At 36.6% G+C, this 17,051-nt stretch overlaps 1 protein-coding gene across 6 annotated transcripts in view; it reads left to right on the top strand.

Annotated features, from left to right (window-relative positions):
• The window catches only part of grid2 (glutamate receptor, ionotropic, delta 2), a 591,201-nt gene that overhangs the window by 121,462 nt on the left and 452,688 nt on the right, over positions 1 to 17,051 (top strand). For all 6 annotated transcript variants that reach the window (XR_002873852.2, XR_013658170.1, XM_078953108.1 and 3 more), the window contains one exon: positions 144 to 299. Coding sequence is in view for 4 of the 6 variants with exons in the window: in XM_078953108.1 (XP_078809234.1) it covers positions 144 to 299 (156 nt within the window). In the remaining 2 variants the exon portion in view is untranslated. The remainder of the gene's footprint in view (positions 1 to 143; positions 300 to 17,051) is intronic.

Consider the following 17,051-nt stretch of genomic DNA (forward strand, 5'->3'; position numbering starts at 1 on the left):
ATGTTTTTATTTTTGTTGTAAAATAATTAGATTTTGTCATGAATAAACACATTGAGTCATTTAAAAAGTCTGATTGTTTTCGTAAATTGGTAAACTCGAGTTTTCTAAAGTACCAATCTGCTTTCTGTTCTTCTTCTTTCTAGGCGCCATCTTTGATGAGTCAGCGCGGAAAGATGATGAGGTGTTTCGTCTCGCTGTGGCAGATCTCAACTTAAACAATGAGATTCTGGAGACAGAGAAGATCACCATCTCTGTGGAATTTGTTGATGGGAACAACCCTTTCCAGGCTGTGCAGGAAGGTAGGATGATATTACCAGTGTGTGTATCGAGGTTTATCATTCCACACATCTATTTACACCAGCTGGTGCTGCAGATGTCCAGAATCCAGGCTAATACTTTTTATAAACTTCCCTATATTTAAAAAAAAGGAATTAATGTGAATATGGCAGATTACAGTCTGTCACGATGCATATTTAGCTTCTAAATTATTATTTTTTACTTTAGTAAAGAATAGATAAACTTAAAAGTAGCCTTTTGATATTTAAAAAAACAGATAGTTCATATTCAGCTCAAGGACTGTGGGCTTCCTGGTCTTGCAGCATTTTGCTCATGAGTATAAGATTTTTACAAAAATACATAAAAAGCTTAAATTCTCCAAGTTTGTTACATCAGTCCAAAATATCTTTCACGCAATAGCGCAAAAAAAAAAAAAAAAGAGTTGAAGGCTTTTGTTTTTTTATTAGTTTGGGTTAGGACTAAGGTTAATGTTAGGGCTAAGGTTGAGGAATGTGGCCAAGCTTCTTTTTGCTGTGTGACTTTGGGTTGAACTTACTGGGGCATCCACTGCTGGTATAATTGGTAACAGTTTTGAGCTTTTTTTTTTGCCCTATTTGGAAATGAGCTTTCTCTCTATTGAGTGATGAACTAAACAGTTTTGAAGTGGCGTCATCATTGCTTGGCAGCAAAATGTGCTCCTGTGAGATCATTGTTATTGTGTTTCTGTCAAATCACAATAATGCATTAGAAATTAAGAGCAGAAAAATGCCATACGTTCTGCTTTGATAATAATCACAGTTTTTAATTATCATTTGCCGCATTTGGCTGCAACATGAAACTAGATGTTATTTTTGTTGATTTGGAAAAACATGTTCTGTCTGCTTTACTTAATATTAATTCCAAATTATACCATGGTCTAGGTGAATACTCAATTCTGATTGGGTGCTGGATGTGGATTGAAAAGTGATAATGGACAGTGATAATGTACATCTAAAAAAGAAGTTCCGGTCACATAGCCCAAATCTTCTATATCACTGGCTTCTAAGAAACAAACTTCTACTTCATCTGGACAAAAACAACCTGTAAGAGGGTAACTTTCTCTCTGAACTGATGCTTTGTTTAACCTATAGTAACGATCAGCATAAAGATCGGTTTCTTTTGCTGCCAGACGGTGGTGTCGGCTCGCCGGTTACAATGACAACGCGCCAGACCATGCCTCCATTAGTCCGCTTTTTGTGAAAAAGTGATTTAAAGCGGAAAAAATAACAAGAATAAAGTACAAAAAATTGATTAAATATTTATTTCTTTAGTAAGTCACCATGCTATACATAAGTTGGATGATCCCCTTCAAAGTGTCCATTATTCGAAATTGATAAACTTCACAAAAGCAGGCTTCAGTGTTGTCCGTAAATTTCTAATAATAGACACCTGGTCGGGCATTATCCCTTACATAACCAACTCTATTGTGATTAAGCTGAATACAGTTTACAGAATAACTCAAGTATTACATTTAGAATGATCCATAAGTTCAGATAAAGCAAATGCAATAATGCATACAAATTGACTCCCTGTAAATGTTAAATGTTGCTACCAATCAATGTTAACAAAGTGGTCATACTTTTTGTCATTAACATTATATTGATGACTACACTTCAATTTTACCTAGATATTAAAACATGCAATTAAATCATAAATAAATTTATGATGCATGCCCCCCCTAATATCTTACAAACAAAAGGTTTTTAGTCATTAAAGAATGACACATATGCTTCCTTCTAACCCTTTTATGCATAAATATTTGTTGTATTTCCTATTGTCTGTCATGAGAGCAGCTTAATGTGGTTGTTTATCTGCCATCTACACAGTTATGTGAACTCATAATGACAGCCTTTATTTCTTTCTACAGACTCATAACATAAAATGTCTTTGTAAATGGGCAGAAAGGAAAAGAATGTGTGGGTGTATTTGACTGCACTGTGACATTAGAGGAAAAACAAATACAGAACATAAAAGCAGAGCAGGTATGCACATGAAAACCTTTGCATTTTTAAAATGACAATGATGCATATGTGAACCAAAACAAAATATTTTAAGTTCTTATTATCTGAGGTGTGGATCTTAAAACCATTATTATGGTTTTAAAATTATGAATTAGAAAATTATGAAGTCGACCTTTATTCCGAAAGATTTATGCTGGTGAAGATTCTGTTAAGTCATAGCATCTTGACTTAAAATCTTCATCCAAGTGACTTCATCAGTCAGATAGGATTTATAATAACCTACATTTTTGCTGTTTTTGGTGTAAGCATTTAAGAGAACAGAATACAATTACAATTTGTCTTTTCTCGGTTTCTCATTATTTCTAATTAAATTGTGATCAGGACCAGATCTAGACATTGCTTAATCCTAATTAAAATACCACTGGCAACGATTTTAAAATGGTTTAAAAGATGATCAGAGTGGGACTTTAACTTAATCTTCGCTATGTATCGTTGACAATTATGAATCTGTTTTGTTGTCTAATATCATTGTATAGATCTACATTTTTTCGGATTAATTTGTTTTTATATGTTTAAAATTGGGTCTGTACACTTAACAACAATGAAATGTAATATTTTTCTATACACACAGTACGAACAACTTTATCACAGAGCAGTGGTAATTTGCTGTTAAATCTCAATGTGTCATTCTGCATGTCCACAAACATGCACGTTATGTGAAACTGTAATAATGTTCCAATTACTAACTGACCTGTTAAACGAGTTTAGTTTAACTGGATCTGCAATTAAAAATATATATATATATTTTCTTAACTTGAATTTGTAAAAAAAAAAAAAAAAGGGCCATTGTTATCATGAATTTTCAAAATCATTACATTTAATTTAGATAAATAAAAAAATTGACATTAACGATGCGACATAGATTTTATCCTGTAATTTAAACTGATACGTAAAATGCTGGTAAAACCCTATTTTTCAGATTTATTTAGGGGATTTATTTATTTAAATTGGTTTCTTTCTTAGTTAAAAAAAAGTCCTTCATTAATTGATTTTTGATTTTATTGATTTATTTGAAGCATTGTAGTCAAAGCAATAAAGAATTTACACATATTTATCAAACTCATTACAGAAATTATGAAATGCATAGATTAAAAAGACAGAAAACAAAACAAAAACGTCACCTAAATCATATATGTTTAATTAAATACAGTGATCATTATATAGGTATAATTAGAGTTTGATTTATTGCTTGAAAAGGAGTGGGAAGAAGCGAGCTTATATAATCCCACCCCTACTATTATGTTTATTATTTAGGCTTCAACCCAAAAGTCAAAATTAGTGCCTTTCCATTAGTAGGCTAGAATGTCAGACTGTCTAAATGTCACCTGGATTGATCTGTGCTTCTTACCATTTTATTTCAGGAGAAGCAAGCTGCTCCTCAAGTGTCTTATTTTAAATATTAGTGCTGTGTAAAATAAAAAATAAATAAAAGCAACAAATGGAAAGAGACGTGACAGCACAGCTGAAAGAAACCTTTCAGTGTTAGCTTTGTGACAGAGAAGACCAAGCCAGCGGCATCTCTGAGTCCTGCAGTGGGTCACGTTACATTTGATGTAGAAGACACTTTAATTCATAGTGACTCACATGTGAGGAACACTTAAGGTGCAATGTAGGGTTCAGTATATTACCTAAGGGCCTTTGCCTTTAGACCTTCGAGGCCTTCAACCAAAGACAACCACTGTCAGACTTTATTCACTTTTAATTCTAAAACATATTCTTGTTGATTGTTAGTATGAAGAAATACATTTGTTTATTTTTATAGAATGTATTATTATCTCAGAGGAAAATAGGAAATATAAAGATTTGCTGGCATTACAGACTTTCAGTTGTTTTTTTTTTTTTTTAAGAAGCTTGTATGACCTTTCAAAAGCTTGGAATGTTCTTCAACAAGGAAACTTTAGCAAAATGCTTTGTAACATTTAATCCAGACAACGGCATTTAGGAGGTTAATGAGAGTATTGCTCTATACAAGCATTTGTAATGTGAGCTCTCTATAGTCAGCAGTGTGAATAACAGCAACATTAACCATGTGTGCTCTTTAAGGGGCAGATTTGCATACATAAAAGGATACTCAGTAATTAGCACCCTTCAGCATTCAGTTTTTTTTCGTATAACTTAAGTGCAATTTTCAGAAAATTTGCAAAGGTGGCACCTCATTAGGGAATCAGTTGTTGGGAGGCTCTTAAATGGTTTTTGTATGACGAAGAGCTCAAGAGGTGCAGCTGAATAGGAAGATAATTTGCAGATCTTCAAGCTCAGGAAAAAAAAAAACTATAGAAATAATGATTTGGTTAAGAAAAGAAGCAGGTCAGTGTGATATTAAGGTTAGGGGAAAATATGCTTTTATTTAAGATGGTCAGAATATCCTGATTTCTGCTTTAATGAAACTTTAATGAGTCTGTTTGATATTTTAACGGTCATAGAGCTATGTTAATGTATGATTGATGATATTATGTTTTATTATGAAAAGAAAGGTGGGCTAATTCTCTTCCCATATGTAATCTGACCTCCAGAGGTCCAGTTTATTCAACCTAGACAAAAACATGCCCTAAATTCTAAACAATGAACTCCCAAGCATCACCAATTGTCAATTTTCATAGAAAAAACCCACAGTGGTGCTTTTTTTTGCCGCGTAAAAGACTGTTATAGTGGATGCAATATAGAAGCCCAGGTCTAACCCAGCCCAGGACTTTGTTTCTATAGAATTATATCCAATAGAGAGAATTCTGAGGAATCGTCACTGGATAGAACAAACTACAGCTTCTGACTGAAGACACTAGCATTTGAAAGCAAGGTTGCTGATGGGGGGGAGAGTAATATATGTGTTTTAAAACATGGATTTTTGTGGTGCAGAGGGTGTAACATTTTTGATTCTAACAATATCATCTATAGCGACCTAATGGAGAAGAGTTTTAGCTGCAGGGGTTGTGAGATGTTAGATTATTGATGCACTTCTTTTCTCTTGATCTAGTTGACTGACAGTTTTAAGTAGGTATGTCTTTATCTTGGGTACCCCTGGATCCATGGATTTGTATCGAATGTGGCTGCTTTCTAGTTTGTTATTCAGTTACACCTGAGGGCTTAAGGTTTAGGTGACTTGTACCAGTCGAGTTCTTGGGGCCTGCCCTATCTCTTCCGTTTACGATTCCAAAAAATTCTTCAATATCAATAATGATTCTCTCATAAAAGTAGGATTTTTTTCTTCTGGAAATTGTTAAAGTACCTTGATGATTGAATTTATAGCACATCGGTTGTCAAGATTGTGCTTGTAGAGAGCTGTATTTGGAATATCTAATTACGATCCCTCTTCCATTAAAATTGCGTTTTTGGTGTTCTATCCCTTGTGCTATCTTGTGGGGTCCAGATGACCCCACTCCTAACGTTAATGTGCCTCCAAGGCAGTGATCTTCACTAGTGTCCATGGATTACATGAAATCCTCTACACCTTTGTCATGGTAGGGATAACACATCAATGTAAGGGTGGGGTCATCTAGACTCCACAAGATAGCACAAGGGTTAACATCTTCTTGTAGCATTTTTCTCATGATGGATGACCTACATGAAGAAAATTAAGATGAAAATTGGGTTTCTGAGGATTTCATGATTCAAATGGATCAAGACAGGTCTTTTTTGTGATGTAGAGAATGTCTTGGGCGGGCCAGAACATGGGATTCAGAACAAGAAAACCCTGGTTCAAGTTCCGACTGGGGGACCTGTAACAGCACACCTTTCTGTGTGGAGTTTGCAGGTCTGGTAGGCCCATGATCTAGAGAGGAATGTGTATGAGAAAAAAATGATGGTTTAAATTTAGTTTAAGTGTTAAGTGTCAACTCAAACATTCTAAGTTCCGATTAACTTATAATTCTTAAGTAAGATAACTTAAAAATATATGATGTAATCAGTTTCCTCATTTAATTTTGAGTTGACTCAACCTATTTGGGTTTACAGTGTGGGATATTTTTAGAATAGATCAAAAGATGATCAGAGTGGGACTTGAAAATAACCAAATTTCATACACCCCACTCCCCTAGCTTCTGTCACCTACATTTACTTTACATCTTAATCACTACTCCATATTTCTGTTTCCACAGTCCAGGCAGGCTAGACAGTAGAGTTTTTGTGAAGCAGGTGGAGCAGCGTGTGGTGCGTCTGTCTGCATTCATGTTTCTAGCACGCCTGCTCATGTCTCCACTGATTACAAAGCATTACAATCATCTAATTGGATTGCAGTCTGTGGAAATGTGGGAGTTGAGGAAGCGGGATGACATCACAGGAGCAAGAACTTCTTAAGAGGGCTTTACTAGCAAAGTGTTTGGTTTTTGTCAGTTAAAATGAACTTTTTTTTTTTCCCTTTTGATTTATGTTATAACATCAAAAGAATACAACAACTGCTGTAGTGAGGAACTGAACAACACATGTGTCCTTCCCAGTCCATATCCTGTTATCACAGTGCATGCAGTAGTGATGTATGTTGACACATTTTTGCATAGTGCATTTGTAATTGGTCTACATCATTCTGGAGGGAATGTGAAGCCACACATTGATTGGTTAGTTTGAGACATCACCCAAATTTAACATACACTTGGGTCCAATTAAAGATGTTTCAAAAGTAAACCATTTATCTTATTCTGGAGAAAACATAAAAACTCCAGGTGGGTGTGGGTTAAACGTTCATGCACATTATATTCTACCGTCATGCTGCAGGTGCATGAGATGCAGGTGTGTTGTACTACATTTTAATGTAGTACAACACACCCGTATGTCATAAGTGCGTGTAACTTACATTATCCTTGCAAATACTTTATGGTACACTTTCCACACACATGAGAATGGTACGTTCTATTGTCATGACATTCCTTGAGGCGACCCCAAAAGGAACTGCAAGACACGCCTGCACTCCATTTTAAGATGAATCCCATTTACGACCCTCCCGGACATCCCAAAAATGTGCAGCACCCATATGAGATGAGTCAAACACCTGTCCACGCAAGTAAGGCTTTACCCCACTCCATTCCAATAGCACCACTTTTCAAACATACTCTATATTGTTAATTTCCATCTTGTGAATACCAACTAATCTTCGATGCAAAGTGATCACATGACTTTTGGTGTTTTTCTAATGTTTTGCCAATCTGGGCCCCCAAAACCCTAATTTGCAGCCCGCGACTCATTATTTCCATACAAAATTTGCTTTTAATAATGTTTTAGTAAATATGCTTCCAAAGAAAGTTGGTGCTTGAGAGAGGATTAATTAAATTGCAAAATGGAATGTGTATCAATATGATTAAAAAATACTCTTCATCTTAAAGTCCTAATTGAAGTTTTAATGAAGTAGTCACTGAAATCTATATATAGAAGATTTTTCATCCTTAGAATTTATCAATGTTGATGCAGTGAAACTTCACTAAAGTCAGCATGAAGCAGAAGCCCTAAAGGTACAGGGGAGTGAAAGCCTGTGATGAGAATGAAGAAATCAGACTTTGTTCTGGTGATACGTGTACTGGAGTGATATAAACAGACTATAAGTCACACTGAAAGTATATGCAATTTTTCAGTCCAAATAGATCATGAATATGTTTTTTTATTCTTAAATTTTTTGTTTTTGTTTTGTTTATTTCTTTAGAAGTCATATTGAATAAATTATTAGACATGGATTTTCATACATTTACAATATCAATTTGTACAAACAAGTTAGATTTCTAACATTGAAACTTTTTCCCAACTTCTTAGTTTTTTGACACATTTGACCAAAACTAGTGGATGAACTCCTAAAAAAAAAATTATTTTTTGTTAAGAACAATACGAAACTCATAAAACTAATAAAGAATTCTTTTTTTTCCACCTTGCTAGCAAAATATATGTTTTAAATCTTTAAAGAATCTGTCTTTTTAGATTGAATTTAGTTTTTCCTTCACTTTTTTTGAGAAAATATGTTTTAAGGCATTGGGAAGTTGTTCCTAAACATTTGGGAATTCTTTTACAATATTTGACATTCCTACTAAATTATTATTGTATATTGACATATTTCTACTCTTTTATTAGAGATAGACCAAAAGAAATCCTACAGTTATTTGTCATCATTTTGGAGAAAGTTATTTTTTCAATTCAAACCTCAACTTTTTGCATATTTTTTTAACTCGTTCTCTGTGCTTCATCTCTGCGTTCCGTCATGAATGTTCCATCAACATAATTTCATTTACTCTTAATTAACTCAGCAAGGATTCAGTGTCTCGAATTACATGATGCATTCAAACTTAATTCAAAATAACGAAGCTGTTCATTGGTCTTCGTTAAGTAAATGCAGTGGGAATTTAGTTTTTCACTCTCACATCAGCAAGGCTTTGCCTTAAAAGCAAAAACTGCTCTTTAAGCATCGAATGATAGAAATCTCCTGATGTTCATGTTGCCTTCTGGTGAATTTGGACGTTTGTTTTAAGTTCTAAGCTACATTTTGTTGATACGGCACTCTACGTTTTTAAACACTTGTTTAAACTGTAGTTTGGTTTAAAAAGAAAAAGTGATGTCTCGAATTGATAATGCAAAGCATAAAGCGGCTTGTCAAAGATGGCTTTAAACACATAATGAAAAAGCTTTTATTTACGCCAAAGCCTAAGAAAACCTGAATTCTGTCATGCATCATGTGCTTAAAACAGGTTGTTTCACGTGTACAAATGCATCCAAGGCTGTGACTAGTGTTCACACAACTTAAAAAGGAAAAAATTTAATACATTAAGCGCTCACCAATGGCTTGATGTAAATATAGAATAATAAAGCCTTTTGAAGTTGAATAGAAGTGTATATTAATTTCAGGTTTTGTTTTACATCTTTGTATTTAACAGACTTGTCTGCTACACTGAAATACGACATTATTCACGTGTTATTCTGTTGTAAACATAGGTCACACATCCCAAAATGCTACTGCGCTGTGTCTTAAATGTTCAAAAACAATCTTGTCTGGTGGCATACAGCGGCATTTGTAGTCGGGAGGCAGCAGTGACATTTTTACACACAGCCGTGGAGGTTTCAAGAAAAAGTTGAAATTAAATGGCGACCAGCGTTTTTTTGTTTTGTTTAACATCGGTCAGAGGCTGCACAGGACTTGACGAGGGCTGTTAACATGGACAGGGGCCCGGCGATGAGCAGACGTCAACATGGCGATCCCGACCACTGTGGGTCCTTCATATGAATGGGGAGATGCCTTTGAGCCGGCACAAAACTCATCAAGGCGTTAATAGAACCACAGCGATTCCGAGACCTGCATATTTACAAATTACAGTCGATGCTGAGAAAATATGAATTAGACAGATCATTGTGTTGCTGAAATAATCACAGAAGAAGAGCAACGCGAGGAAGACAAAGTTGTTGTGTGAGGCCTTGGTTCCAGTGCAGAGTGTTGATAGGACAGTACACACTTACACTTTGTCCAATCAGACCTGCTGCTGGCTGCCACCGCCCAATTTCGGAATGATGTCATCCCCACCTGACTGTCACAGTCTACATTCATGAACGAGTTTCAAAAAAATTATCCGGCAGCCAATCTTGAAGATTCTGCCGATGCCTCCACATTGTGCAGAGGCATTTGTATTTGTGGCTAACAATGTATTTTTCCCCCGTAGTATAAAAGCAAATACATACTTTAATCTCCAAACCTCAAACTGACCTCTTTCCTACAGTCATGTCACCCAACATAGAAACCAAGGACAACAAATTTACAAGTGCCTTCTGATTTGGTCCCTTTGACATTTGAACTTTCCACGTTTCTGACCGTCTTTTCACATCGTTGTGTTTTCATTTTCCGATTAATATGCACAGAGCAGTCAGCCGCCACAGAAGCCCAAGACTTCTCATTTCCCAAGACCATTCTGTCACTCACAGCTCAGAGCGCAGAGCCTGCTGCTCTCTTCCCCTCACTCTTTCAATTTTTTTTGGTTGCCTAACAAACGACTGTATGCACAATCAAAACATCTCATTCAGAGACCATAGTTAAATTTTCTAGATTCTAACCACTGGTGTCTGAGACCCACTTCACTTAACTTTTTATGTTTTCCCTCTTTATTGAAAAGTGAATTAGAAAATTTCAATTAACCCCCCTTCTAATGGGAAGAAAGGGTCTCCATGGCAATGCTGGCATTTCTTCAGGAGCCAATATGATGCTTTTTGGTGTGTATTCTGTGAGCATTCATGTGTGTGTGAAGAGTCCAGCAGCTGACAGCTGGGGACCAACCAGATCCAACCAGCCTTTCAGAGCTTTCAATAACGCGTTTGTTTGTGTGACGTGTGTGAGCTCAGTTAGTGTTGATTGTTTTTAGATTAAAAAAAACAAAAAGTGTCATTTAAAAAGAATAGAGAATTGCATCTTTAAAGAAAAGTTTCCTTCCTGCTCCCACTGAGCGTTGACCCATGCACAGTCTTCTCCTGTATCACTGCTTGACAGCCAGCTTCCTTTTTCCATTATGGACCAAAATGTACCCTGACCGTGGATCTGGATCACCATGAAATCTGTTTTTCCATATTAAGCAGATCTTTCACATTCTAAAACTTTTCAAAACTGAATTCTTTTTTTTGCAGAATTGATGGACCAGGTAAGAAAAGATGAAGAGCTCCCACAGTGACACCACTCTTCTTTTTTTCCCCATCATGAAGCAACAGTTAATGAACTGGTATAAGATGATGTTTTCTTGCAGATTTTGAAAACAGACACGGGTGTTATTAATCTCAATCTAAACCTCTCTTCTACTTTTTTTTAATGCAGAGGTAACGTAGGAACAGCCTCATCCATACTTGATCTAAAATACCTTAAAAAAAAACAACAACCCACAAATCGCAAGTTTAGTTGTTTGTAACTTGTCATAGTTTAACTTTTATTGCACTGTTGTCCAAATTAAAATATTCATATGTGCCTCTCTGCCCGCTGTTGGGCCTGGTGCCAGCTTGGACCGGCTCCAGCCACCCCACAACCCTGAACAGGATGAAGAGAACATAAAAAATGGATGCGTGTCTTTGTATTTCTTCATCATCCTCCCTTGACGCATGGAATGGAATCATTCAAGTTGTGACATTCAAAATCCTCCCTTCTGATGATTGGTTGGTATTCTACCTGCCATTGGTTTTCTGTGACAGCGTTGTAGCTTCTCTAGAATATTTGTTACGGCAAACACTTTATTTCAGTATTTTAATCACGCTCATATCTTACTGTTTGGTAGATCACCCTTGTAATTATTTCCACTTGAATGAACACGCAGCACAGTGGCAGCTTCCTTTTTTTTTAAGGAAATAGTAAAACACGGTGAAGGAGAACATGCTGCATATTAATATTAATATCAGGCCTAGCTATGTTTGTCCTTCAGCAGGAAAAACTTTTTGTTCTTACAACATTTTGTTCTAACATTTCAACACACATTGTTATGATTTCAGCATTCCTACTTCTACCTTTTCAAAAGTTTGCTTCATAAAACATTTGAGCTATTACCTTTTGTTGCATCATAGTATTGTTGAAAAGCTAAGGTTTTTAGGTTCAAAAAGCCGTCTTTTTGTGGCATCTTTAAGTCATCGTTAGCCTTTATTTGTTACTTTATGTTCATTGTTGTCCTAAATCATGATGATGATGCATCTTTTTCATCAAAATTGGAAAGAATGTTGAGGTATTTCTTACTGATGTGGTTATAATCATCAACATATAAACTATAAAAGTAATGAATTTGCTTAAAGTTTACCTTAAAAGGCAGAAACTCAAACGAAATAATTAAAAGGTGTTTTCTTTTCCTTTTCGAGGTCACAATTAAAACAAATTTAAATGTGGTGTCGTGCCACTCTGAAAAACAGTTACTGAAATGGTCTTTGTGATAATTTCACACGCAAAAACATGTGGACCTCCCCCCCCCACCACACACTTGAACATATCTGCACACACTCACACACAAGGTATTTTATTTCCTCATGATTAAATTAAAAAAAGACCACTTTGCTTCTGCGTTAAGGCAAAAAAAAGCGTAAAAAACAGATGCCGTTGACTATGAATATGCGCATATTGTATTTACGTTAATAAATTTGCTTAGTTTATTAGTTCATAAAAAAACTCGTATTTATCGAAAAAAGAATTTTGTGCTTGGAGGAGGGGATTTTTGAGTCGTATCGAAATAGAGATGTTTAGCTAAATTGGAATGGAAAGACTTTTTTCGTATTAAATGAGTCACATGACCAACATCTTTGCACAGGCAGCCAGTTTGCATCAATTTTCTTAACCGGCTGGGGCCGCAGAGTTGCCGGAGACTGTCTCTGCGGGGGGAAAGAGGGATACACCCTGGACAAGTGGCCAGTCTCTCACAGGGCACATGGGGCTGGAGTGACCGCGCTTGCTGGCTGGACAGCAGACGCTGTGGGATGGGTAGGCAGCCTGCTCGGGCCGCCAACCAGCCGGCATAGCTGGAGCAATTGCGCTCAGTGTGCCGGATCCCGGGCTGCTGTGAAAAAAAAGAAGACATTTTTAAAACAAACTTGAGTTTTTCCAGTTGTGGATAATTAACAGACCAAATGACTTAATTAACTATGATTAAATAATTCAATATTCTCTAGAGATTTAAATTCAGAATTTTTGGTGAATAGTATGAATTTATGCCCGAGGAGCAGTGTCTGTAATTCGCTAAAGATATGGTCTGTCTATCCATTGGCTGATTCATTCAGTGTGTGTTCATCTACAAAACATTTAAGAAAGTTTAAAAGCTGCTGCAAAATGTGAGTCAAGCCCTCCTGCCAAAGTGCAGAAGCAACTGGGGACTTGGAATGTTGGGTTTATGTACCAAAAACAAAGATAAAATAAAATGCTAAGATATTCTGTATCCAAAAATTGACTGTTGAGATACAAAATGTCAGTTTTTGTCTGCTCACTTTTTACATTAGTCCACCCTTGTGGTACCCTATAGGGATATTACTCCAGCTTCACCTCTGACTCGAACTGATGTGCAGCTGACAGGCTGTCAGTCAGGCAGCTTAGTTACCCCAGTGAAGGAGGATGCTCAGAAATGGATGGAAATGTGGGGGAAACTGTGTAAGAGATATGAGAGAAGAAAGGGTTATCAAGAAAATGTCTACTGTTTCAATAGCAATTATTGGAACTGTTTGTGGCTGTCCCCAGGGGGGATGATTGCACTCATACCCACACGACACACACATCCCGATACACACAAACTATAAAGTGTCAGGGTCATGGAGAAAGGGTGATGGAGAAAGAGGAAGGGGGAGGGGGGAGGAATGAGCCTTGCATCACTGAAAGGCCCAATGCAGTTGCTAGCTGTAGATAAGCGCACAAAAAGGTATGCAGGAAGTGAGAGAGACATGCAGAGATTAAATCATAGAAAGTGAGATGCAGGAAGAAAGTGAGCAGCAAAATCAGATAAGTCTCACCCTATGTGCTTTAGGGATGAAAATTGGTGGAGGAGAAGGTGAAGAGGGGCTGTGGCTGGGGAATATAAGCTGCTTGACTTTTAGATTTTTAGATTGTCTATTCTTCATGCACTTGGTGCTCTCCTGTGTATAGATAACATTTGAAGTTTTCCCACATGGGAATACACAATCGCTTTACACATAAACAACACCCAGGGTTTATAAAGATTCTCTAAAGAGTGATGACTCCTTAAAATTGTCTTCATAAATATAAATAAATGTACTAAAAAATTTAAACATGTTTATTTGTTGATCAGCTTTTTTTTTTTTTTTAACAAATCAGCAATTTTTTATGATGGAGTATAAGGGTCACCAAAAAAAAGGCAATATAAGTTTTAAAGTCCTAAATTTACTACTTTAAAGTTGAGTTTGAAATTTACAGCATTTAAAGTCGCAAATTTACAAAAGTGAAATCAAAATGAGCATACAGTGCAACAAGTGAACCCAGCGCGGCATGAGAGCAGGCCAACTAAACTCAACTAAACAGCTAAGCTGAAAGTTTATTCAGAATGTTACCAATGTTTGGAAGCTCTTTTGTTTCATTTACAGTATATCAATGTTTCATTCATTGATGGGTGGCTTGCAGGATCTCTGATGAAGCAATCGATATCCCTGCAGCCGTCTACTTCCGATTCTATTTTCCTCCACCAAAGACAAGATCTCCTCAAGTCTGTGTGATGCTTCTGTCTGAAGAGGCCCAGTTTTCTGCATTTTCAATGTTTTCATGCTAACGTTACAGACTATTTTCATTCCTCTTTGTTGTTTGTCTTGAAATGAGACGTTTTCTTTTGATGAGGAAACTTATGTCAGACCATTTTCAGTCTCCTTTTCTGTTCCTTGTGCTCATGACAGTAGCATGACATAAGGTTCCAAATCAACACTTTTTGAACAATGTGTGGAATCACAAATTAATGTGCATTCCAGATCCTGCCGTTTAATAAAATGACACACAAAACAGAACTTTGATGAACCCATCTGAAATGCTTTGAATTACGTTATTATTTAAGCTATATTGCACCAGCAAGCAGCACTGGCTGTGGCCAGTGGTGTGTGACAAACAACACACCACAGAGGTCTGATATAGGTGTGACCCCTTAATTTCTTTAAATAACTGCCAAAAAATGCACCTCATGATTGCAAAAATGGAAGTATCTCCAGGAACTTTGTGAGAAAGTTATCTTTTACATCTTGTTTTTCCTATCCTTTTCCCTTGGATGTTTTACATTATGTATTTAGCCCTCTTTTGCTCTAAAGCCATGCAAACACACGAGAATTTTCTTTGGAAGTCTGAGTCTTTATGCCGATTCTTTTATAAATTTAACACTTCTCTTTGAAGGCCCAAGTCTGCATTTGTCTAAAGCAATTTTCAGGAGCTCCACTTAAAAAAAAAAAAAAGACTTGCATATCCATATTGTGCATTTTGTATTTCATTTTTCTTTACTTTCATACATTTAAATAAAAACCTAATTTGAATATGACATTCTCTTTGTCTGTTTTCAAAATGATTTAATGTTTTTGATATGCTGATGTCCGTATTTCAGATAAAAATTTTGCAATCTTGAACTTTCATAATCATCAAGCACAGAATATTTATTTTTTTCCTACTTCTCTCAGTGCATGCTGAAGAATAGGATGTTTGACTCCTTGTTTCACTTCACTGTCTTTCTTAGTCTTTGATTAAATTCTATCGCTGCCTATTCTTTCGGTTTCAGGAGACGAGACCGAGGAAAGTAGTGTGAGAAAATTTCACACAAAAGAGATGTGCATGGGATAAATCTCTGCGGACATCTCCCTTCTTTCCCCTTATGCAGCCAATGGGGGCTCAGAGCCACACAGGCATAAAGGACAGTGTTTATAGACAGGAGAAAGCACTTAGTTCCTCCTTCACACCTCTCAGCCATGAGGTCTTCAGAGAGGCTGATGGACAGAAGGAGAAACCAGAAGATGAAGTGAAGGCACATCAGGATAGAAGAAAATAACAGGGTTGGAGAGGTTAGAAAAGGTAAGTCGTGAGAGGGAAAGGCAGAGGTGTTACATTGTAGAGATGAGCAAAGAAGAGGCAAAGCAAAAAAAGATGAGCAGATGAGTGGAATGGGAGAAGAGAAAATGAAAGGGCTGAGGCAAAAGACTAGGATTGACAGATGATGAAAAATAGAGAGGCAAGAGGGGCAGTAAAGACATGACAAAGCATAAGGAAAGGAGACATCAGATGGGGGTAAAGTGAGGACAGGGAGGCTGAAGTTCACACACACTGCCAGTTAGTTTTGAAATGTGAATTCATGAACGCTACCTCATGAATAATAGGACGAAGGCATCTAATCTAATAATCGCAGTGGAAGGACGGTGAAATAAGAGGGCTGTACAGGTCAGGGGAGAGAAGCTGAGGATGAAAGAAAACTGTGGAATGTGTTTAAAGTTGACACAGAGTCCAATAAATTTCTGACAACCCTCCAAAAAAAAGGTCAGAGGAGGATGTTGAGTGAGGGCACAAGAGTCTTCTTTGTGACGGGGGACTGGTTGTCACTTTCCTTATAACAGCCACACTAGAGGGCGCTGGGATTTGATGCTGTAGTCTGACATTTGACAAAACACCCTGGCCATTTTGTAGTGATGCAAAGGTTGCATGGTTTTAAAATGTCTGCTTTTTTTTCCTAAAACTTAAAACAAATAATAATAATAATTATATACACCGGTGTCTTTGATGCTCGATTACTCTTTATTACAGTAAGTAAACTGCTAAAAAAGAATAGGATATCCGCTTCAAGAACAAACAAAAGCTTTCATCTAGTGTACAAATGACTCTTGAAATATGTTTTGATGACGGGCAATTTCCACAGGAATAAGAAGTGTGACAAATAGCCCTGGTTTCCCCTGAAAAGGAAAGGCTTGGAGGCACAAACACAACAGAACAAAAGTTAACTCACAGTCTCATTAGTTACTGTTTTCTACACAGATGACGTGGGATTTACTTAACAACTTCATATTTGACTCTGTGGGCCTTCAATATTTGCATCTGCTGATGGGAATGTCATGAAAGTAAAACAAAAAAAAAAAAAACTATTAACATGCAGAAGAAAAGGATTGGCTGCATGTTGATGAATGAAAATTGAGAGAGAAAGTGAGGCATAAACAAACAACTGTAGTGTATAACTCTACGTTCACAGTGGGCTCGGCAACGCAAAATCGAGCAACCAATTTTAATGAAAAGTCTGTTACTAGTTAAACCAGTTGAACTTTGGCGAATCGGGGACTTGGATTTGGTAGTGGCGTATAAAC

This window comes from Oryzias latipes, chromosome 9, assembly GCF_053564925.1.
Source record: "Oryzias latipes strain Hd-rR chromosome 9, Olatipes_Hd-rR_3.1".
Classification (NCBI taxonomy): Eukaryota; Metazoa; Chordata; class Actinopteri; order Beloniformes; family Adrianichthyidae; genus Oryzias; species Oryzias latipes.